General features: G+C 41.4%; 1 protein-coding gene across 3 annotated transcripts in view; it reads right to left on the reverse strand.

Annotated features, from left to right (window-relative positions):
- Nucleotides 1–306: 306 nt before the first annotated feature.
- Nucleotides 307–27,411, reverse strand: part of LOC144015041 (zinc finger protein GLI2-like) — a 40,269-nt gene continuing 13,164 nt past the window's right edge. For all 3 annotated transcript variants that reach the window (XM_077515354.1, XM_077515355.1, XM_077515353.1), the window contains exons 3-14: nucleotides 18,768–18,879; nucleotides 17,741–17,943; nucleotides 16,486–16,674; nucleotides 13,941–14,127; nucleotides 12,158–12,329; nucleotides 10,790–10,885; nucleotides 8,451–8,603; nucleotides 6,845–6,994; nucleotides 6,600–6,764; nucleotides 5,069–5,338; nucleotides 1,521–1,811; nucleotides 307–1,443 (exon numbers count right to left, since the gene is read on the reverse strand). In XM_077515354.1, the coding sequence (XP_077371480.1) occupies nucleotides 1,387–1,443; nucleotides 1,521–1,811; nucleotides 5,069–5,338; nucleotides 6,600–6,764; nucleotides 6,845–6,994; nucleotides 8,451–8,603; nucleotides 10,790–10,885; nucleotides 12,158–12,329; nucleotides 13,941–14,127; nucleotides 16,486–16,674; nucleotides 17,741–17,943; nucleotides 18,768–18,879 (2,045 nt within the window). In that variant the 3' untranslated portion in view covers nucleotides 307–1,386. The remainder of the gene's footprint in view (nucleotides 1,444–1,520; nucleotides 1,812–5,068; nucleotides 5,339–6,599; nucleotides 6,765–6,844; nucleotides 6,995–8,450; nucleotides 8,604–10,789; nucleotides 10,886–12,157; nucleotides 12,330–13,940; nucleotides 14,128–16,485; nucleotides 16,675–17,740; nucleotides 17,944–18,767; nucleotides 18,880–27,411) is intronic.

The raw sequence follows: 27,411 nt of genomic DNA on the forward strand, positions 1-27,411 counted from the left end.
GGCTGCATAGCCTGTAAAAGAACCAAACGGTTCCCATAAAGAAGTCGGAACAAAGATTTAAGGGAATTGAAGGAAAAGGGAGATTGATTATAAATCGTTTGGTTGTATTCTGTTGTCAAAACATCTCCATAAAGGATGACACCAGAAGAGTTTGTTACCAACTGTATTTTGTAGAAATTTAAAAATGATACTTGCATATAAGCAGGTTGGATCGCTGTTCATTTTTACGTTATCACAGGAAATACACATGGAAGATAGTGAGGGTAGGAGAAACGGTAGCTCAGGTGCATTTTAGTATAAGTTATATTAATCACGTGATCACCTATGTATAAGCCAGGCACTTGCATGACTGCTGGAAATGTTCTGTTGTTTACATGCGGCTTGCAAATATGGCTTGTCAGAAAGAATACATTGTACAAGAGGACAGAAGGTTGTACCGCCAGTAACAGTCACATCGGCTACTTCGCGTCACTTAGCGACTTTATTGGACACCGGGAAACACTTTGATGTCACACATCAGTTTCAGGAATGTCGCAGCCAAAGGACTCCAAAAAAAGAGACACTTTGCCCTTCCTGGCGGTACATAGGGCAACGTAAGTGAGTTCTGGACGGACTTTAGTTCTCCTCATCATTTAGCATTCTGCCAGTAAAGTTCCACAATCCTGCACTCATCAACACTAATGTCAGGAAAAAGAATCTGGCTCATTATGTATTGTGTTGCAAATTCATTGGTTGCATAACCTGGCAGGCTTGAATGTTGGCCGCCTAATGCTTTAAATTCTTTTGGTGGTCCTGGCTTATTTTGGATTCTACAAAGTTTCAAGTGTGGAGATTGTCCAGTTCCATCCTTCAAGTTGAACTTGCGCATGCTGCGGTGGCGGTTGCGTCTTTGTCTGGGACTTCGCGTGCGGCCTATTAAACAGAGGATTTGTGTTGCCCTGGTCACAATAGTCACTGAAGGACTTGCTTGAAATGTCCCTTAGGTTGTGAGTGTGGTGGAGGCCATCTGATTGCTTTCTGGCTAATTTTCCTACTCTACCTTTTGAAGAGTGTTCCCACGTCCGAGAAATTACAGCTTTTGTAATTGTACAATTGTGGCAGGTAAAGAGAATTCACAAACACCTGTCCAAAGTAGGATTTCTCGGAATTCCTAATTGATGTGGAACAAGTTTGAAGATGAATTTCCCCGATGTGTGGCAGAAGTGCAGGTTGTAAACCTTCAGCGGCTGGTGCAGAGAGGCAGTAGTGACAGGCTGAATGTGAGATCTCATCCGAGATGGGCTTTTCGGAGTCGTGGTTCAAGTGTGATTCGTGATTGGAACAGCAAAGAGAAGAGTGGTCTGAGGAGCGAAGGCTGAAGGTGTCAAGTGAGTTCTGGAAGCCCCGTCACGGCACTCTGAGAGACTTCCGAGCAGACCCAGGATCACCGCCTATATGATAACACTGCAAACAAGAACAACATCAGGTGAAGACGTCGTGAGTCGCTGGACGAGTGCAAACTTCAACTTATGTCCACTCACCGCCTGCTGCTGGTCGGCGGCCCATTGGCAGAAGTCCCTCACCTTCTTCTTGAGATCCTCCCAGATGTGGATGAGAGCCGAGCCGCAACCGGATGCCGAAACTAGCCGCTCCCGATCCTCCTCTGCCACTGGAACCGTCATTACCCAAAGACTCCACAGCGTTCCGAGCTCCCCCGGGCTTCCGCTGCTCAAGCCTACCGTTTCTACTCCACCGTCATAGTTGGTGGCCCCACCAAGTGATGATGCTTCGCTGGTACACAGTGACCGACAGCCAAGGCCGGACTGCTGCATCTGAAAACGAGCGAACAGAGATGAGCTGATCAGCATTTGTCCCAAATGTTGCAAACACACAGAGGAGGTCACAGTGATCCGGGGTGGGCGATGAGTCATTGTCATGCTCAATGATGACAGGCTACAGCTAAGGCCAATCAGCCAGTCCAACGCTATGCTCCATCAGCGGCGATAAGATGGCGCAGAGAGCAGCCGGTCTTTTATCCTTGCCCAGCTTAATTGTAAATAATGAGTGTTTTCTTAGGAAGGGGTCTGAAGAGGTGGGGGCGCTTCGCAGATTACAGCCTATCTGAGTCTGTCTGTGAATAGGAAATGGGCAGGATGAAAGGAGGCTTGAGCCCGAGCCAGAGCAAACGGGCCGATCATCACAAGAGGCGACCGTGTTTTCTTCTGCCCAATCTAAGCACCGCTTCCCTTCAACGTTAAGGAACGTTACGGCACCAGGCTCTGATTTGTTATGCAAAATGTATTTTATGGACTTAAAAAGACCCGCTGATAATTCACCTTACAATGGAAGTGTTTGTTCTATCGAATGAAACCTCATCAAGTGTTGTTGCCATTTTCTAGAGGCCAATACCAGCATCCCTGTGAACCCTCTGTTGCCTCTCGAGCTCTAATATATTCCGTGCTAAAAAAGCTGTCTTGATCACAGCTTGATGGTTGACTCTGTTTGCAGAGAGCAGCAAAACCAATTCCCACTGTGTGAATATTAATCCTGCCAGTGGCTTTTATCATGTTCAGACTGTGTGACGGCTCTCCACTGTAGGTTTCAACTGCAGCCTGACATGCCGGCTTGCCATGGATGTGTAGTGTTCGAATACAGCTAATGATTACATGTTCCTTCAATATTAATTAGTGGCAAGCCACAAAGAGGCTCTTCTCCCTTCAACATGGATTTAAAGCAGGCCGGGCAAACTGTGCTGGTCTACATTAAAATCTCACTTGATGGTAAAATATGATGGTGAGTGCAGTCAACAAGATGATGTAAAATGGTAAATGATGGCCTGAAATGGTAAAAGCCAAAACCCAGCTCACCTTAACAAAGTCTGCCCGTAAGGAAAGAGAGACGCATGGACAAGGTTAGAATAAGGTAACAAGCTGTGGCAGAAAGCAAAGATTGCATGATTCTCACAAAAAAAAAAAAAAAGAGAGAAATTATAACCATCTGTACAGCAGGACTGTAGTACGTGGCACGTTTTATTTGTTGTCTTGGAATTGACTCGGACTCCTTTGGAATTTGACCCGGAATTGTCTCAGACTTGCAAAATGTTTGTATCGACAACCGAGTCCAAGTCTGTTTTTATTCTTGGAAGTTAATATCCTCCTTCAAAAGAAACTTGAAATAAAGATTTCAGATTATCAAGGGATAGCAAACCCTGCCGCAGCAACATGTTCATGTTCATTAGCTTTGTGAGTTCGGCGTGGTTTTGTAGCTCCCTCTCACTGCTCGGTGTAGTTAGCTGCTCCCCGGTGCCCAATCTCCTCTTCATGTCTTCCCTAAAGTCGGCCACCATTAATAAAACAACATTGTTTTTGCTGTTTTTATGGTGACTAAAGCCTGCGATTGACTGGCGACCAGTTCAGGGTGTAGCCCGCCTACTGCCCGACGCCAGCTGGGATAGGCTCCAGCGGTCAAGAAAATGGATGGATGGATGGTGACTAAAGCAAAGGTTTCTATGCCATCCAAGAAGAGTGTTGAGCATATGACATTTCTCACATTTTGTGGTTGTGAAAATAGATGTTTCTGTCTTAAGGTTAACTCTTAATCTCACCTGAACTTGGACTTGTGAACGCGGACTTGACTTGTACTTGGTCAGGATTTTGTGACTCACAGTCAGACTTGACTTCGACTAGGACCTTTGCAGAAATTAGGACTCACAACTCCGACTCGGACTCCTGAAAGACTTTGTGGTTGTGAAAATGGACTGTTTCTGAATCTTAAGGTTTGCTCTTAATCTCATCTGAACTTGGACTTGGACCTTGTGGGCTCGGACTTGACTTGGACTCTGGCCTTTGTGACTCAGACTTGACTTTGACTGGGACCTTTGCAGAGATGGGGACTCACAACTCTGACAGACTCATGGGAGACTCGAGTCAATATTTTTATTTTAGACTTGTAACTGTCATGTTTTGGTTCTGTGGGGTTGGGATTTTTTCTTTTGGTGTTTTTTTGGGTGTGTTTGCTTGTGGTTGGTGTTTTTGTCATGTATTCCTGGTTTCTCCCCTTGCCTAGTGTGTCTTCCCTTCACAGTGTGACCAATCAGTGCCCTTAGCCACCTGTTTTTCCCCAGGTGTCTCTTTAGGTCATTAGTGTTTGTGTATTTAGTCTGTTGTGTTTGTCCAGTTGGTGTGGGTGCATTGCTGGTGTTACGTGGGTCATGCTGGGAGTCCCGTCTCCTAAGCTTTGCGCTGTGTTGTCAAGCTACAGTTCTGTCACGTCAAGCCCAGTCACGTCCACTTCTGTCAAGTCAAAAACATCCATTTCTGTCACGTCAAGTCAAGTCCAGTCACGTCCAGTTCTGTAACGTCAAGTCGAGTTGAAGTCTTGGTTTTCCTGCCCACTTGTCAATAAATCACCCTACGTTATTTCCTCTGTCTGATCAGTCTCCACACATTTGGGTCCACATCTCTCACTCCACCTCAAAATCGTAACAGCAACTCGACTTAGAATCGTCCACTAAGACTCAAGACTTGACTCAGACTCTACTTTTGGGACTCGTGAACATTAAGAGTCTCAAATAAGGATAAATGGTTCTGAAAATGGATGGTGTGACTTGCTGTCATTTTCTCTCCTTACTCCAAATGCCTGTGTGTGTTTTTGTGTGTGCGGCTTAGGTGCTGACTTGTAAGTTGTCCCTCTTTCTCTCCCTGCGTTTCTGTGCGCCTGATCAACATTGAATGTTAATGGCGTATAGTAGACAAATGCGACAACACACACACAAACTCTGAGCAACAAGCTGCTGCAGCGATGCTATTTGTTGTAGCTTTTGCCTAGATTTTATCCAGTGAGTTGGACATGTGGTCAGGGACTTGGTCAAAGGTTTGAGACTTGACTTGGACTTGGCCTTTTACTTGTGCCCATTTCTGGATTTTTGTGACTCCAACATGACATTTGACTCGCTAAAGGTGGACTTGACTACAGTCCTGCTGTACAGTTATGTACATTTTAATCCAGCTACTCCCTTAACTGTGTCATATTTCCTCACAAATATTTTTTCTATGTTCAATCAGGCTCTGGGAAAGGATGAGGGTCTTACCACAGATTTTTCTGTCTTGATGGATTTGACATGCACGTAGTCCTCTACACCTGTGGGAGGGCTGCTGGCCGCAATTTTCTCATGGATTGTCTCTCTGTTCAGAGTCTGGTTCTCGCTGTTGTCCCTCGGTGCTATCCTGGGCAGAAGGTCACCGCGCTGCCTCTTGGTGACGTGGGCCTCTGGGCCGTGGACCGTTTTCACATGCTTCCTTAACGAGCTGGGGTCCGTGTAGCGCTTGGTGCAGCCCGGGATCTTGCACACGTACGGTTTCTGTCAAAATGGGTGGTGTTGCAAATTTACATCTGCTTTATTCAGAAGGGACTTCTGCTATAATCGGGGGTAAAATCAGACACAAAATTAAGGCAAGACATGTCATGAGACACTGGGACCTTCCAGATGACTTTTTCTGAGTAAGAAGTACAAGTGAAGGTGAGTTTCCCAAATCATTGCATTGCGGAAGAAGAAATGTCAGTCCATGTCATGAGTAGTACTGGGTATCAATGCTAAATTCCTCAAATGATTAGATTTCCATTCACAAGAGTCCCCTTGCCCCCGATTCCATTCAAGTCAATCCGATATCGATTAATTGTGGCACACCAATTCTTAAATGTCAAGGACATGATAAAAACTCCGCAAATATTAAGTTCCAAAGTAAATTTCGCGGAGGTGGTAATTGGTCAAATGATTTAGTTTATTAAAGTAACAACACGTGTTATTAAGGGTGTGAATTGCCTAGTACCTGACGATTCGATTCACATCACGATTCATAGGTCACGATTCGATACCGATTAATCCCAATACAAATTTAAGTCAATTGTTGCGTTTTTTGTGTTTTTTTTGGCTCAAATTTAGAAAATACTAATCAGTAAACTTGTACATGTGCACTGTAAGATTTGTATGAAAATGTATTACCTGAAACTTAAGTCTTATAACTGTGAACCACTGTATTTAACAATCTGTTACAATCAAATTTTTTTTTTTAACCCTAAGAAGTTTTGTTGAATATTTTTTCATTAAAAATGAATGTTTAAGAATCGATTCGAGAACAGTGCGCTGTCATACCGCGATATATTGTCAAATCAATTTCACTATAATAACACCCCTCCGTGTTATAATCACTTAAGTGTTACACGAAGATTGACATCAGCACGGATGAGATGAAGTTATTTTCATAATCTAATTCAATAATTGTAAATATAAATTAAAATGATTCTGAATTGTCTTAAAATGCAATAAGTCAAGTCTTAAATGTAAGAAAATAGTTTTGAAATTGATGTGAACAGTAAATTTCAAGAAAAGAGGAAGATACAAAAAAAAAAAAGAATTGCATTCATACATTAAAATTCTATTTTCAGAATTTATGGGGAAAAAAAATCATGGTTTTATGAATCAATATTGGGCTTGAAAAGGAAAATCAATTCTATCGATTATTTGATTATTTTTATTTATTTATTTATTTTTTTTAACCCAGACCTAGTCATGAGTGTATATAAACGGATGTGATTGAATAAAAGCCCAAAGGAAGTTTTACCTCATTGGAGTGCGTGCGGTTCTGGTGCTTGGCTCGGTCTGATGCGTTGGAAAAAGCCTTGTTGCATCCCTCGTGCTCGCACACGTAAGGTTTCTCGCCGGTGTGAGAGCGCAGGTGAGTTTTGAGATTTTCCAGACGAGAGTAGGCCTTGGCGCAGCCCTCAAACTGCGGCCGGGCAGACGAGACGAAAACGAGACGTTCAGGTCCGCCGTCTCGGGAAACGGCGGCGTTAAGCTGTTACCCACCGTGCACTTGTGCGGTTTCTCTCCCGTGTGCCGGCGCATATGAACCACCAGCATGTACTGCGCCTTGAAGGGCTTCTGGGCCCGAGAACACTCGTCCCAGCGGCACACAAACTCTTTCTTCTCCCCATGGATGTGGTCGTTATTGATGTGCTGTGGGACGTTCACAATAGACGCTTTTACCACTGAGACAAAGCGCAGGCATCGTTATTTTCTCAGTAGAAATTCATCTTGTTGCAGTTTATCGTGCAATTTGAAGATTGAAATCATCAATTCATCTCATTTCTATATTGTGAATTATTTTCACGGTCACAGGGCGCTGCAGCCTATCCCAGTGGACTTTGACTAGTCTCTGGACTGGATGCAATCAATCACAGCAATTAAAATCCACTTTTTGTTTTGTGTGTGTGTATGTATGTATTTGATGAAACCTGAAACATCCTTGCATGCTTAGTCTCTCATGTTTATATGAGAAGTAATAATTAATGAGAAATGCGCGCTTACTGTATCCTGTATAGTTATGTGTGGAGGCGTGAAGAAAACAAGCAACAATGAGGGGCCGGTGAATAACGAAAATCCGCATATTGACGCCGCCTTAAAATAATCATCTCAGTAATTTTTTCAGGAAACTCAAAAAATTGAACTATTTGCATCATGATGAGATGATTTTAGGCAAAAAAATAAAAAATAAATACGTGCAGTATTTTAAAGAGGGTGATGATAATATTGACGTCCATTATAAATGCATTGGGGGAAAAAATACAGGGTGATTCAAAAAGAATAACTATTTCATGATCATATATTTGGTAAGTAAATGTATGAATCAGAATGAGGGAGTGGGTGTTTGAAAGATCAGATTTTCCACTTTTTTTTTTTATAATTGTCATATGACACTGACAGACTCATACGTCTGGCAGCGAGAGCAAAAAAAAAATAAAAATGCTCTTTGTGCTTGGCCTCCTCGGTCTCCTGACCTCATAGTTTGATTTTTTTTATTTTATTTTTTTTTATTTTTTTCTCCCCTCCGGTGGTTTGTAAAAGGTAAAGTCTTTGTTCCGCCATTACCAACTGACCTGGAAAACTTCAAACATCGAATAACAGCGATCAATTCAATTGATCCCGATGTTCTTCAGCGTGTTTGGGAAGAATTCTCATTCCGTATTGATGTTGGAGGCCACTTTGAGCACTTGGAACATGTGAAATAAAACTTGACTGTTGGTAGAATACTGTTATTATAAGTGTTAATTTTTGCTATTTTTCCCTTTATAGAATATTTGATCATGAAATTGGGTCATTCTTTTTGGATCACCCTATATATCTAATACACTATAGTAAAAAAAAAAATGAAACTAGATTTTTCAGGTACAGTATCTGTACCATTTTATACTCTTACTCCCAAATTTTAAAAAACTTTTCTACTTATATTGTAAGTACATTTCTAAGTTTGTAGTTATATTTGATAAAAGTATACAGACTCTGTTCAATCAGTAATTCTACTTCTGCCAGTCTTTTGTTTTTCTACTAGTATCTGTACTTTTCAGTACATGGTGTCACCTCTGCAATCAGAAGGTGCCCAATCCCCTAAACTGGAACTGACTGGAGCGCTTACGTGCACAAGTTGCTCTTGTGTTTCGTACTCGGTGCTGCAGCCCTCCCAATGGCAGTTGGACTCATTGATGACTTCCGCCTCCCCTTTGCACTCGTCACGGTCCACGTCCACCTTAAGCTCCAAGTTCTGAGACGGCGCGCTCATTTTGTTCCTCTGTGGGCCAACGACAACAATGATGATATTGAATATACAGCAGGCACACGTATATCCATATGTAGCGAATGGACGGGCCTTCAAAGCCTTCTCTGCTGGCCAAAAGTCGATCAAAGCCTACCTTTTGTCATTAACATTCAATTGTATGAATTTATTTCCAATGGTCTTGTCTTCTTTTGACATGTCTTTTGCAGCACGATAACATTGTGTATTAAGTTTTCATTTTTTCTTATGCCACAAAAAGGATTTCCAGCACCTAAAAGGCGCCGTAAACAAGCAGGAATTAGTTTGGCCACAGTGCGATGTGGGATTCTAGTTAAGGTAAGACGGTTTTAAACTAAATAGAAAAACGTTGACTCAGTCAGAAGCGAAAGTTTAGTCCGACCTGAACTCATTTGCTGCCGTCAGCACGGGATACGTTCACAGTCGGTGTGAAGTCGGCAAGTGTTCGGCAAGGCAGTGCACGTTCGCATTTTGACGAATATCGGTATTGGCATTTTTATTTTTATTTTTTTGATTTTTTTTATTTTAAATCTGACGGCCGATAAAAGCTCAATCTAAAACCATTTTAATCTCAGGGAATGATTTAATTAAATTGTCAGTTAACTTTATGAAATGCTGCTGACCCCGGGAACCTTCCGAACCTTTTTATGTTTTTGTTCGACATTAAAACAAAGCAATGTGAAAGTTTAAGATTTCAGGTGTTTTTAATTCGTGGAAAAAATATTACTGCAAAAAACTATATAAAGCTATGGTATTTACTTAAAGTTTCCGTTTTAAGACATCCTGATAAGCTTGGGAGCTCCCTGAGCATTTTTTTTAAAAAGAAATTTAAAATGAAGTCCGTCTTCTTAAGTTCTACATTTTGAAAAGTCATGCTTTAAGAATTACAACAAAGTAAAGATTGGCATTTGTATTTTAAAATTTTTTGACACCAATATCCCCCCTTTTTTTTTTTTTTACTGAAAATGAATACCAGCTTCAAATATTCCGGTTATCAGCCTCCTTGACTACTAATAATTAGGAATGTAACGATATCCAAACGTCGCGATACAATAATTATCACAATATTGTTGGGAGGTTGGCGATATTTAAAAAAAAAAAAGTTCACAATACTGTAAAAAAAAAAAAAAAAAAAAACTCATACTAAAAAAATAGCACATTGTGCTTTTGTACATAACATCAATGTTATTATTATTATTATGTATTGTTATTATTATGTTATCATTATTAAGTTATGTTGCTAATGCATGCACACATTGAGTTCCTCTATATATTGACTTGCTTCACAGGCATATTAAGTTCCCCTTTATCTGACAATTAGTGTAGATTTTAAACATAGAAGGGCCAAAACATCCCTAATGAACATGAAATTGCACTAAAAAAAAAACAAACTAGCCACCAGAGGGTACTAGAACTGCACAAATGGAAATCAACCGGACTATTTTTTTAACAGATGTGTTGCATTTAAATACCGTGAGCATGACGACGACGACGATATTGTGGCAGTTTTAATATCACGGTATCACAATATTGCGCTTATCGTTACAATCCTACTAATAATCTGTTTCAGACCTGAAAAACTCTAATTTGGAGTGGTTTTAGTTTGTCTTGGCTTTTGTAAAATAAATTTCCCCAAAATGTAACTTAGTCTGAAATATATGGTACCTCAACTAGATGGGCTGAAAAAAAAAATGCCCTCCTTTCTACTAATATATCTGAAGTTTTTGTCAAATCTCCTGAACAATTTTTGGTCAGTGTGGCTCTTCATTGAAATGATGAGCCGCCGCACATGCACGTGCGGTCGTGCATGTGAACATGCTGACTGCAGCGTGTTTTGTGTCTGGCCCGGGCGGCCCATCTTCATCAATTGCGGTGGCCCCAAGACGCCTGCGCGCGGCGCCGCGCTCATGCATCACGCACCAACGTGCCTCGCCGTCCACGAGCAGGCGGGAATTTGTCACGGTACCGGGAAAAAATAAATAAAAAATCCTCACATGACGGCGAAGCCACTGGCCAATATTTCATGAAAATGAAGTACACTGGCACAGTTTACAGCATCCCGGGAGGGGTGTAATGAGGGTGCGGGGCGACGCAAAGCTCTTATGTGGACTTTTTCCAAATCTGAAATGTGTTTCACAAGGAGGTCATAAGCAGGGACCCATTGGCGTTGGATATATACTCACCAGTGAACTTGGTGCCTTGGATTCGGGCTTAACCTTTGACCTCTTGGTGATGACGGGGTCAAGTGTGCGGCTGATGGCTGATTCTCCGCAGGGGTTCTAAAGAGAAAACATTTACTCAGGCTGCTTTCAAAGAGCCTGCATGTGAAAAAATCAATGAGCAAAAGACCTTTCAAAGTCAAATAGTGCTGTCACGATCGGATATTTTTAGAATCGATTAATCTATTGATTATGCAATTGATTAATCAACCATCCATTTTCTTAACCGCTTGCTCCTCACAATGGTCGCGGGGGTGCTGGAGCCTATCCCAGCTGGCTTCAGGCAGTATGCGGGGGTACACCCCGAACTGGTTGCCAGCCAATTGCAGGATTAATCAACTAATCGGATTTATTTTAATTTTGCATTGAAGTATTATAGAAGCATTTCCCCCCGGATTACTGTTTATTAACCACAGATTAGTGTTTATTCCGTATTTCGTATCCGTATAGTGATTTAAAAAGGAAAAAAAAAAAGATTGTTGTTGTACTATGTTACCAATTCGATCATTGTTTTCCAAAGTAAAAACAGATGTTTGCAAATGTCTTACTTTGTAAAACACAGCTAATCAGACTTCTTTCATGAATGACTACAGAAATCAGTGAGCAATTAATGTTGATATGCTGAAATCAGACGATTTGGACCATTTAAAAAAAAAAAAAAAAAGTTCCAAACGACTACTCGATTAAATAGTTGTGCATTCATTTGATAATCTATAATACCTGTCAATTAATCGATTAATCTTGACAGCTCTAAAGTTAACGCTCCATCAGATTGAAATAACTTGGCACGTAAGTGACTTTGTCACATTACTGCCCAAGTTATATAACACACATTTCCGTTTTGTTTGTTTTTTTGTTTTTTAAGGGAAAGTAAACCTTTTGTGCGTCGGAAAAAAATGTGACATAACTAAGTAATTTCTGATTATTTTTTTTTTACTTTTAACCCCTCAAAATGTTCAGTGGCTTCAGACCTATCCATACATTATAGTTTTTATTTTTCCATTTTAGATTATTTTAGATGCCCTCTATGGACAATAAAAGCAATATTGTCCTAAGAGCAAATCTAACTATGCTCTATCTTTATATATATACACAATTTTTTTATGGGGGGCTGGGGGGGGGGAGGGGTTGACTTCTCCTTTAAATAGACTGTTCATTTTTTTTTTCAATAAATTTGTTATTACCTTTGCCTTTATATTTGTTAATCCAATTCACACGCTGAGGTACTTCCTCTTGGTCGAACCGAACATGACTGCTGATTGTAATGCGTGATGGAACCCGCCTCCAAAACCAAATGATACATGATCCTAATCAAAATTAGTCAAAGTTTACTTGGGACGGCGGGTCGGTGACGTGGGTGGGAGCCGACAGCGCGGAGAGGCCGAGGCCCGGCTGGCAGCTGGGGTAGGCGGCCGCTGGCTGGATGAGTGGCGGAGTGTGACCCAAAGCCAGCAGCTGCTGGTAGGCCACCGGGCTGATGGGATGAGGGAAGGCCAAGGATGGGCTGCGGTTGCAAACATAAACATACATGGTCACATGTTCACTCAGCCGCATCGCTTCCTTCAAGTGTTTTTTTTTTTTTTTTTTTTTTTAAAGGGATACTTTACTCATTGAGCCATTTTCAGCAAGTAAGAAGTTAATATTTTGTCCATGTTGAATTTGATCACCTCATTACTTTCCATGTACAATTAATACCTTTTTAAAAACAAAATTTTCCACCTACTGTCAACTGAAGATGACCTCACCTGTGCTGAGGAAGTAACGACTGTCATGTCTGTGGTCACGCCAGGGTTAAGTTTGGGTTCATGACCGTGAGGTCAAGTGTCTGTTATGAATTGAATTGAATTGAATTGTTATGAATGTACCAGCATCTAGATTCAACTGGTTTTAAGTTATGTGACAGCTATGTGATGTCAGGAGCGTTGTGATGTCAATCTTTAATCATTTAGTCACAACCAATCAGATCGCTCCACTGTCTGTAGTGGCGGTCTGAGAAGTGGTTGTGTGTTTGTCGGATTATTACCACTGTCTCTCTATGCAACACTTTTTGTTTCTCATCTAGGGAAGTTTGTTCCACGACTCTTGATGTGAATAAATAGTTAAAATCTTATTTGTGTCTGCACTTTGGGATCTAACCTTCAGCACATGACGACCAATCATGTCTCACCTGTTTTCTGTTTGTTTTTTCAGCAAACTGAGCCATGATTGGATGTTACCTCAGCACAGGTGATGTCATCTTCAGTCGACAGCAAGTGGAAAAAATAGGTTTTAAAGGTATTAATTCAACATGAAAAATAATGAAGCCCTACTTTTTACTGCTGAAAATGGCTCAATGAGTCAAGTATCACCTTTAAAGTTAAATTAGGGGCATCAAAATTAGTGCATTAATTTAAAGCTCCTTTAACGCCCCAATTTTCTTTTCTTTTCTTTTTTTTAATGACCGTCCCTTACCACCCTTATTCCAGTTGCAACGCAGCAGACACGTCCACGTCAAAATTTAGCCGAGTCATAAATGTAATAATAATAATGCATATATTTGTGGAGACTGGGGTCACGTTGTATTTTGCAATTTTGTGCAGAATTTCACAAGTTATTTCATGTTTAAGATTAGATAGCACTTAATATGAAAATAAAAATGCACTGTAACCAATGTCTTACGAATGCAATCATGCCATCTAGTGGCAGAAAAATGACCCCAACACAAAGCACTATCGCGTTTTTTGTTTTTTTTAGTTTTTTTTTTAGTGCAGTGCAGTACATCTTTTTAATTTGAATAAGAATGTTATTAATATTATCAAATTACTATATTAATAAACTAAAAGATGCAGCTACATTTCTATTTTTTTCCCCACTTTTATGTTAACAAGAGTATATGAACACTTAGAGGAAAAAATATTTTATTGTACGTCTTACTGTACATTCAGAACGGTAAAACATTGACGATTAATCGTGAGTTAACTATTGAAGTCATGTGGTTAATTATGATTGAAAATTTTAATCGCCTGACACACCCCTAGTTTAAATCATCTCTACATCACAGATTTTCATCTACCTGAAGGTATCCAGGCAGTTCCTCATCATTTTAGTACCCCACACCCCCCACACCCCCAAGTACCCAAATCCTCCGACAGCCAGGTGTCCGTACGAGCTGCCGGCAAGCGAGCCGGACCGGGAGTTGTTGATGTACGCCACTAGCGAGCCGGGCGACGTGCGGATCATCGTCTGCAGGTCGATGCTGGCGTCGGACAGCGGCGAGATGGACAGCGTCCTCTTCCTGCTCAGCCTGGGAGTCAGTCGCGACACTGTGGCGGACAACAAAGGTCAGAACTGAAGCATTTCAATTGCCTCTGCGTTGTGCTCTTGTCGAGACTGTTTCATGAACGTCTTCTGCTGTTTTTTTGTTTTTTGTTTTTTTTGGTTTATTGAACAATGAACACATCACAAGTATAAAATACAAGTTGAAGTTAAAAAAAAAAAAAGGAGAAAAAAAATTGTCATTAGTATCGTATAATTTGTCACATCAGTTTTTGAAATGTATTTAGCTTTTTTTTTTTTTTCCCTACAGTACTCAGAACCTGCCCCAGATTTCTCCAGAGCAATATAAAGTTGTATCGTCAGCAAACAGATTATTTATTTAGTTTTTTTTAATCTTTGGATATATGGCACATGTCATTAATAGATAATATGAATAATTTAGGGCCAAGCACAGACCCTTGGGGGACCCCATGTTGATTTGATTTGAAATTATTAAAATACACATACTGGTTTCTATCATTTCGGTAGCTCTTAATCCATCTGTATGACAGAACTCTTCTGACATATCTTTCCAGCTTTTCCATTAATATGTTACGATCTATCGAATCAAATGTTTTTTTTTTGTTTGTTTGTTTTTTAAATCTACAAAAAAAATCCCAACTGTAAATTCTTTATCTATACTTGTGGCAATTTCTTCCACAAGCTCCATAACTGCCAATGAGGTGGAGCTCTTTTCTCTAAAACCATATTGACTTTTCAGTTAGTCGATTATGTTTCTCAATGTCAAGTCTTTGTGGAAAATAGTTTTTCTATGATTTTTGAAAGCTGTGGAAGTAATGATATTGGTCTGTAGTTAGTAAATAGAAGTTTCTCTCCACTTTTACAAATTGGGAGAACGTCATTCGCCTCAGACATTTTGAGGCCATGAATGTATAACAACGCACAGCAAATACCAACTTTGCTCCGTATCGGACAGTTGGGTAAGCAAAGTATATTATAATCTATGACTTACTGATATTTTGTGACGTTTTTCTGTGTGGCATAACATCCCGAAGCGACATCATCAAACTTTGCAACAAAAGTCCAACGTTATCCTCTTTAGGATTCAGACGTAGCTAATTACTAATTCCGCATAAATGAGCCGAGATAAGATACGGCACGGAGGACAGGCTTGCAGCGCCGTGTTTAATGAGGCCAATTTACGGAGAATTGATTCCAATCCCGAGGAAATGAGAGCGATGAGGTTGATTTTCAAGTCTGAACAACAGCTGAAGATTAAGCCATAATCTTCTGAATCAATAAGATAATGTTGTTTGAAGATGATTTATACCGATATAGTTTTTCCAGGGCAGATACCGATACCCATTATTAGTAGTCAAGGAGCCCGATAACCGATATTTCAAGCAGATATTCATTTAAAGTAAAAGAGAAAATATTAGCATCAAAATTAATTTTTTTAAATATTTTCTTTTAATTTTTAACATGTAAAGAATAGAAACCTTTGTTTCAAAATTTATACTAAAACTTGCAGGGTCATCAGCATGTGTTAAAGGCATACTTGACTCGTTGAACAAATTTCAGCTGTAAAAGTTAATATTTTGTCTATAATTAATGTGGTAACTTCATTATTTTTCATGTACAATTATAACCTTTAAAAAGTAATTTTTCTACTTGCTGTCAAGTGACGATGACATCACCTGTGTTGAGGAAGTAAGTAATGACCAATCATGGCTCAGTTTATTGACCAAACCCAGAAAACAGGTAAACAGGAATTGTACATTAAAAATAATGAAGTTATCAAGTTCATTCTGGGCAAAATATTAACATTTTACCGCTGAAAATTGTTCAATGAGTCAAGTATTCCTTTAAGCTAAATTAAAAACTAATCAAGTCAAGTTTTCTACTGTAAATAAAATTTTCCAAAATTTCAACATAATTTCTTAATTTTATTTTTATTTTTGAAAAAAAAAAAGTGTAGGGAGTTCCCAGTATCAGCCTCATCTTTTATGAAGTGGAAATTTAAATAAATCCATAAATGTATTTCACTGAGCGACAAACGCACGCGAGATTGCGAATGTAGCAAATTTGGGGTTTCAAAAGATCTTCAGTCTGAATATGTTGAAAATGTCTTTTCGACAAGTAAAAAGTGTGAACATCTTACAAATCCAGAAGTAAAACTAACTTTGCTACATTCGCAAGCATTCACCGCTCGGTGAGATACCAACTTTATCGGCCTTCAGATTTGTAAAAAGGCCGATGGCACCGATAATCGGTCCAGCCGATAATTTTGCTTACCTTCAAAACATTGTACACTGCAGGCTAGCGAGCATGTTTTTTTTGTTGTTTTTTTTGTTTTTTGTTTTTTTAACCCGCGTTTTGAAATAAATGTCAAGTTTGTGACTCACCATCAACGGGCGTCACGTAGTCTGGCAGGTGGGCCCCTGCGGCTAGCCCCGCCCCCTGCATGAGCAGCTCCCCGTAGGAGCTGTGGTGGCTCGCCATCAACTGGTAGTACTCCCTGGTCAGACTCACCCCAGTCGGAGAAGGTGAAGGGAGCCCAAAAAAGCCGCCATCTTTGAAATGGTCGTGCGCCACTGAGGAGGAGGTGACAAATTCAGTCCCTCCCAAATTACGACTGTAGCTGACCGTGCTTCCCGTTTGTTTCCCCCTCAACTAGTCTAGCATGCTTCCAGCTTTATTTCACTTTGAGTCTTTCCAACATTAACGATGACAGAACGCAGAAGAAGATTTATGTCTTATGCTGCCTTTCCAATCTTGTATTGTAATTCCAAGCTGCCTGCAAATCACCTTCCCGTAATCAAATTGCAGCAGGTTTGACGTGGACCCCCGTTTCCTACCTTCCGCAGGACCCGCGGTGCGAAAACACACTGGTGCTAGTGTGATTTTTGTCAACAAAAACTAAACAAAAATAATGTCCACACATGTTTCACTAGACTAGCCTGGACTAAAAACCCTCATTCATAAACAGTAACTGAGACTAAATCAGAATGCATTTTCGTCAACGAATGAAGACGAGATGAAAATGTAGTTAGTGTAATAAAAACGACTAAAATCGATGGACATTTTAGTTCACGAACAAAAACGAGACGAAAATGAAATGATTTTGTCGAATCGTGTCTCTGTCAAAAAAGTAAATTATAGCTTTAATCCAACGACTATAATGTTCCAACAGTAATGTTAATCCAACCGCTAACTAATGCTAGCTAACCTTCTAGCTCATAGCATTGAGCCATGTTACCCACTTCTTGAAATACTGCAATTGTGTGTCAAGTTGTTTTTCATCAAAAAGATGAGAGAAAATGTGTATGTGAAATAGTTTTAGAATGTTAAAATGTTAAATATAATCTGTTGGCAAAAACAAATATGCAGGGGTCAAATGGTTGTTCTGACTAAGACATTGACAGTTTTTGTTGACTAAAACTAGAAGAATAAAATGGTGTTTTATTGGACTAAAATAAAGACTAAAATGTTTGATTTGACAGTAGACTAAAAATGAACTAAATAAAAACAGGATGAGATTAACTAACAATTATGTACACTAACAAGTGTAATTGAAACTGGACTGAAACTGAGACAAAATTTTAAAATGAACACTAACTGGTGCTAAGGTCAAAGTTGAAGTTGGTCAGCCAGACTTACAGTGAGTCGGGCTTAGGCCCCGGGCTGCCGAGATCATCGACAGCGTCGGGCCGCTGTGCGTGGGCCGCAGGTAGTGCTCCATGTGAGGGTTGACGTAGACGTGCGGGGGGCTGAAGGGGGTATCGCCGGTCGCCATGGACGCAGGGGAGAGGCGGATCAGGGAGATATCGGGGATGATGGGACTGCCTGGCAAACTTACAGGCCTGCGATGGAAACACTTTGATCAGAATCTTACTCGGTGACCGTTTATCCATCAGAGGGAAGGAAGCACATCACAAGCTCCGGCAGAGCATCGTCACCTTTCACCTCGGTCATGACATCACATGTCTTTTCAAAACTGTCGGCAGAACTTTTTCTTTTAGAAGAGGCTTATTTTTGTGGACAATTTAATGCATGCATGTGTGTGAAGAGTGTCTTAGTAATGGTGTCTTCCTGTCTGCACCGTACTCGACAGTACGTAACGTTATGCCAGCAGTTTACTTCCGTCGTCTGCGTTGGCACACGGTGATGAGTGGTGCGGGCGCTGAGGTGTCATGTTCGACAATCAAGGAGCAGGAGCCCCCTGACGGTGCCACGGGCACCGTAACAAAGTGCCAACAACTGGTAACAAAGTGCCACGCCGGGCCACAAATGACACAACAATTCATTTAGTGCTCAACGTTGCTGTAATTAGGTGAATTTGGCACTGGCAGTGGGCGGGACAGCTCCATCAAGGGTCTTGATGAATGAGGGCCCCACTGTCAACATCAAATCACATTAATCAAGGTGGCCGAGTCTGAGGACAGGCGGGAACCCCCTCCTCCCCCCTCCCAAGCATTACCCCCACCCCACACGAAACAAGACCGTGTGATGAATGGCTGCACCGTTGCCAGGCGCAAAGCGTGAGTTGCAATGGAGGCGCGCTCCATCCATCCGTTTTTTTTGTATTTGTTTTTTTTTATCCCGACTTGGGTTGCGGCCCCACCCGGCGGACTTGTGGGCGAGATGGGGTTTACGGATGGAGCGTGCGAGGCGAGCGTTCACCCACCTGTGCACGGCGTGGACCGCGTGCGGCTCGTAGTGGTACGAGTGGCATCCTTCATGATGCCGCGTATCCATGGCGATGGGCTTGTGGAAGGACGAGAAGATGTGTGGGGCGACTGTAAAGCAAAGAAGGAAATTTGTAAGGCAAAAAAGTTGTAATGAATGAATGATCAAAGTGGGATCAAGATGTAACAGAGGCGGACTTTTGACGAGCAACCAACGGGCTGATTGGACCAATGTGTGAAGTTCTTTAACCAAAGCATTGACTTGTTTTTACTGACTGATTAATGATGGCTTGGGAGCAACAGAGCACTTGTGTGCGTGTGTGTATATATTGATTTACTTTCCTCTTCCGGTTTGTAGCACTAAACTTGTTTCTGCTTTCACTATGACCTTGGATTAATAGAACGGGGTTCTGTGAGAACCTTTTTTTTGGAACTGATTAGTTGACTTACAGTTGTGCTTGAAAGTAGGGATGGGTATTGACTCTAATTTCCTCTGTCGATTCGGTTTCGCTTTTTTTTCCCCCCAATTAAATTCCATTAATTTTAGTTATTGATTATGAAGCATAAGTTCTTCTTGAATATCAATGATGTGAAAAAAAAACAAAAAAAAAAACTCCACAAACATTAAATTCCAAATTGAATTTTGGGGAGGCAGTGCCTGTTTTCAAAATTCGAATAAAATAATTGTAAATATAAATTAAAAGGATTCCAAATTGTCAAAGTGCAATAAGTAAGGTGTTTTCATAAGTGTAAGAAAATACTTTGGAATTCGTGTGAACAGCAAATTTCAAGAAAACGGTTAGGTCCCCCCAAAAAATTGGCCTTTAAATTGCTATTTTCTTGTTAATTTGTGGGGGGGGGAGAAGAGATTCTAAAACAATCTATTTGATCACGCTTTTTTTTTTTTTTTTTTTTTTAAACCCACCCCTACTTGAACGTTTACATATCCCAAGGGGTATGTAAAGTTATGAGCACACTATATGGTGAGAGACAGGCTTAAAGCCCATAAAATCCCAAATACTGTCAAATTGTTTTGATATTCTCCAAGGTTGTGAATTTTGAAATGTGAAAATGTGAATTTTGGTGACAATTCATAACATTTTTGTGTCATTAAGCCATGTTTAGCTCTTATACATTTATAGTTGTGCTCATAAGTTAACATACCCCTGGAGTATGTAAACTTTCAAGCACAACTGTAACTACTCTGTATCTGTTTTAAAGCTTTACGCTGACTAACTGCTATTCCATCCATCCATCCGTTATCTCCCGCTTATCCGGGGTCGTGTCGCGTTATGGGGCAGCAGCAACTTTAGCAGTTACCCAGACTTCCCTCTCCCCAGCCACTTCATCCAGCTCTTCCGGCGGAATCCCAAGGCGTTCCCAGGCCAGCCGAGAGACATTGGGGTATATTCACTAAGAATGCGCTGCGCCCGGTAATAGCGCGAAATATTGTACCACAACTGCACCCGCAGTCTGCGCCCAGTTACCAACCTATTCACTAAAGATATTGCTCTATTTTTTTTTTATTTTTTTTTTATTAAGAGCTCAGAATTGTTCATTCGGTAGTCTTACCGATTCAACGTCTTATCATCATTGCTCTTTTTTTTTGTGTGTGTGTGTGTGTGCGTGCGTTTGCGTGTGTGCGTTTGCGTGCGTGCGTTTGCGTGTGTGTGTGCGTGCGTTTGCGTGTGTGCGTTTGCGTGCGTGCGTTTGCGTGCGTGCGTGCGTGTGCGTGCAAATACGTATAAATTTATACTCATTAATTCACCTAAAGCCTTATAAATATCCCATTACCCTTCGCCTTAACCAGGTACTTCAGAATCTTGCCAGAGTCGTGAAGTTTAAATGGTCAGGAGACCAGAGAAAAGGTCAGAAAAAAATAAAGAGAAAAGAAAGATAAATCAAAGTGAAATCCAGCACCAACAAAACCCCTCCTGCGTGGTTACAAAACCAGAGTCTTATGCCAACCCCAGAAACCTCAGAAACCTTTTAAGAAATTAAGAAAAAAAAAAAAAAAAGATATTGCTCTAATCATATACCGGCGCAAACACGCCCACAAAACTGACAGCAAATTTGCACCTGATTTACCACACATGGCAATGGATTTGCGCCAAGAACATGGTTGTTATAGTAACAGTTGCGAGAAAGATGACATTATCAGAAAGCGAGGTTGGACCGAGAGTAAGCGTTTATAGCGCCATTAAGCTGTACAGGGCAGAGAGGATGACGACGACGTCATTCATTCATAATGTACAAATTATTGGTGCGATCGTATTTTAAAAATATATATTCAGAGGTTGGCATTGGCGTACAGTATTCATCTGGCACGTAAAAATGATTGTAAAATGCCTTCCCGCCGTTGGCGATCAGCCCGGGTTACGTTATGTGTCCTAAACCAACATAGAAAAATCTCTCTCTCCTCTCTGCCGTGCATGTTGTGCCGCAAATGGCATGCACTGCTGTCACGATCCCGGGATCGAGGTTACGGCAGGTTTATACATGCTTTCCAAAAACGTTATTTGCGTCACACAATTTACATACGCGCAAATAACACCGGCGCACCGTGGCGTATTCTGGTTGGCAGGGCACTTAGTGACAGATTTCCCCATCTGCGCGTGTTTAGTGAATTAGGCGCTCCCGGATTGCTCCATTTTTACCGGTTAGCACGGTGCAAAGGCAACCCTTTGATGAATAGGCCCCATAGTCTCTCCAGCGTGTCCTGGGTCTTCCCCCGGGGCCTCCCGCCCGGGACACCTCCCCTGCCCGAGCCACCTCCACCGGTTCCTCTCAATGCGGAGGACTCTGAATCCCTCCAAGATGAGCAAACTTCTCACCCTATCTCTAAGGGAGAGCCCCCTCCCGGACACCCTGCGGAGGAAGCTCATTTGTGCCGCTTGTATCCGGGATCTTGTTCTTTCGGTCAGGACCCACAGCTCGTGACCATAGGTCAGGGTCGGAACATATATCGACCGGTAAATCGAGAGCTTCGCCTTTCGACTTCGCAACAACCGCTAATCACTTGTGTTTATTTTACGTATTTATTTTCCTCATGGGGGAGCCTCCACACTGGGAGGGATGGTTGATCTTCTCCTGCGGCCGGGCGGTTGTCCCGGGGGCCCCTTGGCCTCGGGGAGCTGTGGCTCGCTTCTGTCTGTATGGCACGGACTAAGGTCACTGTGGGCTGGCGGTCTCTGGGATGGCATTCCTCCCTGTGCTGGTTGACCGTCATCCCTCTCAGTGTGGACGAACTCCTGGGAGCCTTTCCTTACAGGGTTCTTCTCTGCCTCGCCATGTTTTGGTTTGCGTGTGTCTGTTGGGGTTTGGGTGTGTCTGTGGGTACAATCATGGGGATGTGGGGTGGAGGGGTGCCTTTTTCTTTTTTTGTTATGGATGTTTTAATTGTTCAGCACTTTGAGTTGCATTTGAATGTATGAAAGGTGCTATATAAATAAAGTTTGATTGATTGATTTATTTTGCATCTTTTCTTCCAATGAGCCAATTTACACGGTACTCGACTCTCCCATTTGATCATAAGTCATTACAACAAAGCGTGACGTAACTCAAAGATTTGCTGGCGTGGCATTTGTTGGCATAAAATGGTAATTTTGCATTGGTCCCCCCCCCAGAGCTTGTAGATGTACTCTACATATACACTAGAAGAGTGACTTTGGACTTTGCAGCATGAAGGTCACGGTCATGGATCATTCTCTGCTGTGGCGGAGGTGTCGAGGGGTTTACGGACCTCAGACCTCCGCAAGTCAGCATTCGTGGTCCATTCCTCTCACTCAGTCTGCACCCGTGACAAGTTGACAGACTGACCGCTCCCGGAACGGCCACACAAATAGCCTCTTTACTCCACCTGGTAAGACGAAATGTCCGTGTTGACTGATCACGCTGCACTTTTGGCAGCATGGAACAATCCTGGAAATGTTCTTCGTAGACTGTCACTAAACACAAGAACGTCCATTCTACCATTGAAAAGTTCAACGTAACCGCACTGTAGAGCGAGTAGTTGAAGGGAGTATGTAAAGGTAAACACTTGTAACCTTAGCTTAGCTTTTCCTCCAAGGACCACCCATCCAAGCGGCGCGGTCTCCTCCTTCCATCACAGCGACATTTCCATTGTTGTGCCGCCGCAGGAGGGACAAAATGTGAGCACTCGTGAGAGCCGGAGAGGCTGGCTTACCTGATGAACCCCTCGGCGGAACCCGGCGCCAACCCCTCCCGACGCAGCCGCCCGGCCCGTTAGGCTCCACCTATTAATCTTGGCTTGATAGCGTTTTGTTTTTTATTGTCACACAGCCCACATTCTAGCCCCACTTCTTCGTAGAAAAAGTTAAGTACGTCCTTTTCTGTTCCAAATTCTCCAAACGGTCCTAATGGGTCATAAAATCAAAACCTAAATAAGTACCACTGATAACCCCACACATGACTTGGCTGAAGGTAGCAAGGCCACACAGCCGATGGCTTCCTCTGCCGGTGTGTTGTTGTTGTTTGTGTAATTTAGCTACTTAGAAGAGTGCACGTGTCGAAAGAGCGATTGCGGCGCGGCGTAATCACCTCCAGCGTGGCTGATTGATGACCGGCGGGGCTTAATAGCGCTGCTTAACACACAGGTTTGTCTAGATTAAGTAATTACCTCATCATCCCGTACTGCGGCGTGATAAAGAGACGCCTGCGTGCCGGGGAACGAGAGCGATAATTAAAATGGCATCAATTAAATGGCGCTTGTGGGCCCTGTCATGGCGCTCCCCAGCTAACATCCATATTAGCCCACTGGCACCCTCGCCGGGGGGGCGCCTGGGATTACGAGAAAATGGTTCCAATGTGCCATCTTGAAAGTGAAACAAAGACCCAGTTCTGCTCATGCCCTAAGAATAACATTTTGTGAGCGGTTTCCCACAAAATGGCGCTCTCGTGACTGATTTTGACAGATGACCTTTGACTTGGAGCGATCAATCTATTTCACTCCTGTCAATCGGACTCAAAACCCAACATGATCCAAAAAGTCAGAGAATTTTATTTCAGGAAGTGGACTTGATTTGTTTTGACGTTCAAGGCCAGAACGCAACATGGTGACGCCCACAATGACTTGCACAAAACAAACAAAAAAAAAACATTGATTGGCCTCGTGACTGAAACGAGAGCATCACTAAAACAAGCGTATTTATTTCACTCCTCACTTGGCCTGGTTTGGTGGCTAATTAGCTCCGGCTAACGCCACCAACAGCCACAAGACAAAGCACATCAGCACAACAATTAGTCTGAAGGAGCTTAATGACTTCCTGCACAGGTGCAAGCGCACGCATCGACTTTCACAATCGGCCAATGTCTATAAGACTATTTACGTCGACGTCATCCCTTTTTCTACACCGTTTATAAACGTCCTGGCTGAGCTGCGGAAACCTTGCGGAGCGTGTCAATGTGTGTGTTTGACTTTAACTCTTTCAATGCCAGATATTTAAAGAAAATAGAAACTATTGAGTGCCAGTCAATGTAAAGAATTGTGACTGATCTTTCATAGAATATTGTGTTTTGTGACTAACTACCTGTTATGTTCTGAGGTTGGATCCCAAAAAACGCAGACACAAATAAGATTTTAACTATTTATTCACATCGAGAGGCGTGGAACAAACTTGACTAGATGAGAAACGAGAGTTGCACAGAGGAACAGAGGTAATAATCCGACAAAAAAAACCACACACACTTTTCAGTGAGGCTTATATAGATATCGAATCGATCTGATTGGCTGTGGCTCGACATGTGGGTAACAGGACTGACATGGTAGTATCTGATTGGCTGTTGACCAGATAAAGAGATGAAAGATTCTTGACATCACATAGACCACCACAAAAAAAGAAAAAAAGAAAAAAAAGTTTTTGTACCTTATTCCATTTTCTAATAATCTCAAGTTAGAACGTGGGGTGATTTCACCCAAAATACCTATTTGGACAAAAAAAACAACAACATAAAAACCAAGCTTTTTGCAAATATATATTTTATACACAACAGTGACTTTTATGCTTATGATTTTTGCTTTAGTGATGCCTCAAACATCTGAACAGTCCTTTTTTTGTACAAAGTATAAAATACCTATGACATTGAAATTGTGCTTATTGGAAAATGTTATACAGGGAGTCCTCAAGTTAAGGCGCACTTGACCTAAGGCGTTTCGACTTTACAACGGTTACGCCCGAGCTGCCATTTTGGCTCCTCGTCCGCCATTTCACCCGCATTGTTTTCCCCTCGTCCGCTATTTATCCCTTAGCTAGTGCTAGCGCTTGTGCACTTGTGGGAGTATCTTTGGCTTCTTTGCCCTCATTTTTCCACATCATGGCCCCAAAGAAGAAAACTACGTCCTTTCTCGATGTTGGTCCAGCCAAAAGAAAAACAATTACCATGGAAACGAAGCTAGACATCATAAAACAATCGCAGAAAGGAGAGACACTGACGAACATCGGCAAAGACTTCAGTCGGACGGTCGGACAGCATCTTATGTTTTTTTATTTTATTTTAATGTAGTTTAGATTTTTTTATGCAAATTTATTTTTATGTAAATATTGACTCTAATGGGGAAATTTGACAAGTCGAAATTCGGGTTACATCACAAGCGTAGGAACAGAACTCCGACCTAACTCAAGACTCCCTGTAGTTACAAATAATCACCAGTGTAACAATTTTACATTTGACAAACTTAACTATTTGCATACTAGTATTATTATTAGTTGTAGTAGCCGTATTACTGTTAGCATTGTTCTAAATTTAAATAATCTCTTTTGTGACATTCTTCATAGTAGATTTAGCGTGACGTACCGTTTGATCAATCAGAACCGAAGCTGCTTCAAATGGTAGAATTTTCAAAAGATCCACCATGTTCCTTCGCTTCCACATTATTCTGATACACGATGATCTCATCAAAAAGAGAGCCAGTGCTGCCAGCTGTTGGCCAGAGTTAATGTTTTTTTGTTTTGTTTAGTTTTTTTTTTTTTTTTTACTTTACAAACAGACACGAGACTTTTTTCTCCGCCCATTACCATTAAAAAAAAAAAAAAGCATAGTTGACGACAATTACTGTCGCTGGCACTCCTCGTTCGCGTTATGTTGAGAGTTAAAAAGCAAACCCGACTATTTTAGTTCATATTGTGTTTAATTACAATTATCATAATTACCACTAGGGCCGGCAAAAATCTACATATCTGCGCCTTGCTTCATATTCATATTTCTGGCAACTTTAAATGTTTAGTCCACTACATTTTCAAATAAAATGTATACTTTTACTCCAATATTTTCTCCCTAAGCATCTTTGTTTGTGATTTGATTTGATTGATTGATTGTTACTCTTTACTACCCAATATGTTCTGAATAAATTATTTGTTGAAGTAGTTCCTGAACTGTGGCGCACAAAGTGGAAGAATAAATGGTGTAATATAGAATAAATAATAAGAATAATGTTCATTTGTCAGTCTTACCGATTCATTCGACGTCATGTGCTCTTTTTGTGTACATGCGTGAGTTTGTGCTCATCAATTCACCTGAAACCTAATAAAAATCCCACACCCATCACCTAAATTGGATACTTTAGTCTCTCCAGAGACTTGTGGAGTTCAGAAGGTCAGCAGACCAGAGGAAAGATCAAAGGAAAGAAAGATGAAGCAAAGTGAAATCCAGCACCAACCAGAAACCACCTGCCACCCACACGGTTACAAAACCAGAATCTTTCAACAACCCCAGAAACATCTAAATTCCAACAGATTAGGGAGATCTCAAGAGACCAGAGGAAAACCTAAAGAAATGAATGAAGGATAGATGATATGTTGTTATTATAGTTTAATCCTAAAAATAAAGACAGACTGGAAATTACAGCGTTTCAACAAATTCTTTGAAAAATGGATTTGTTGTGTTTATGATGGACCTGCTGCAGCTGCTCATTAACGTTGGCTACTTTTGGAGTCTGTGTTTAAGAATGAGTCAGACTGAGACATCCCGGTGACCCCTGGACAGGCGCTATTATTCTCCGTCTTCCGCCGTCCCCGCCCGGAAGATAAGCGCCCCTCTCTTTTGGACCGTGCACATTTTTCTCTGCCAGAGGCCCGATCACCCCTTCCTCACCCCGAGCGCTTCCGGCAGCACCGCCCTCCACTTGCAGCTCGCCATCATCAATAACTGGCCAAATCTTATCCTTCTTATCGCCAACACGCTTCTTAACGCAGGCTGGCCCCGCCTTCGCTCACCTCGTACGCACAAGACGCGAGAAAACCACAAATCGATTCCGAAGAAATGTAGGTGTGATCGACGAGCACCTGGATTTTAGAAGCCAACTAAAAGATGCGACTTAGTTTACTCATTAACACTGGAAGAACAACTCCAGAATCAAACAAGATGAAAAGTTAGTTTGCCCATTACTTTTAGTAGATTGGACTATTATAATTACAACTGGGGACAAGAACAGTTCAAAATAGTGGTAAATGATAGCACTGAAAGATAGCTGAACAAAAAAACATGGGAAGAAAAAGTAAGGATGACAGTAAGAAAAGCCTTTGTCCAGGGGTCTGCAACCTGTGGCTCTAAAAAAAATTTGTAGAAATGTATATACATATTTAACATATTTAGTTCTGTTTTTTTGATTCAATATTGTATAGTTAA

The sequence above is a fragment of the Festucalex cinctus genome, chromosome 2 (genome assembly GCF_051991245.1).
Source record: "Festucalex cinctus isolate MCC-2025b chromosome 2, RoL_Fcin_1.0, whole genome shotgun sequence".
Taxonomy (NCBI): Eukaryota; Metazoa; Chordata; class Actinopteri; order Syngnathiformes; family Syngnathidae; genus Festucalex; species Festucalex cinctus.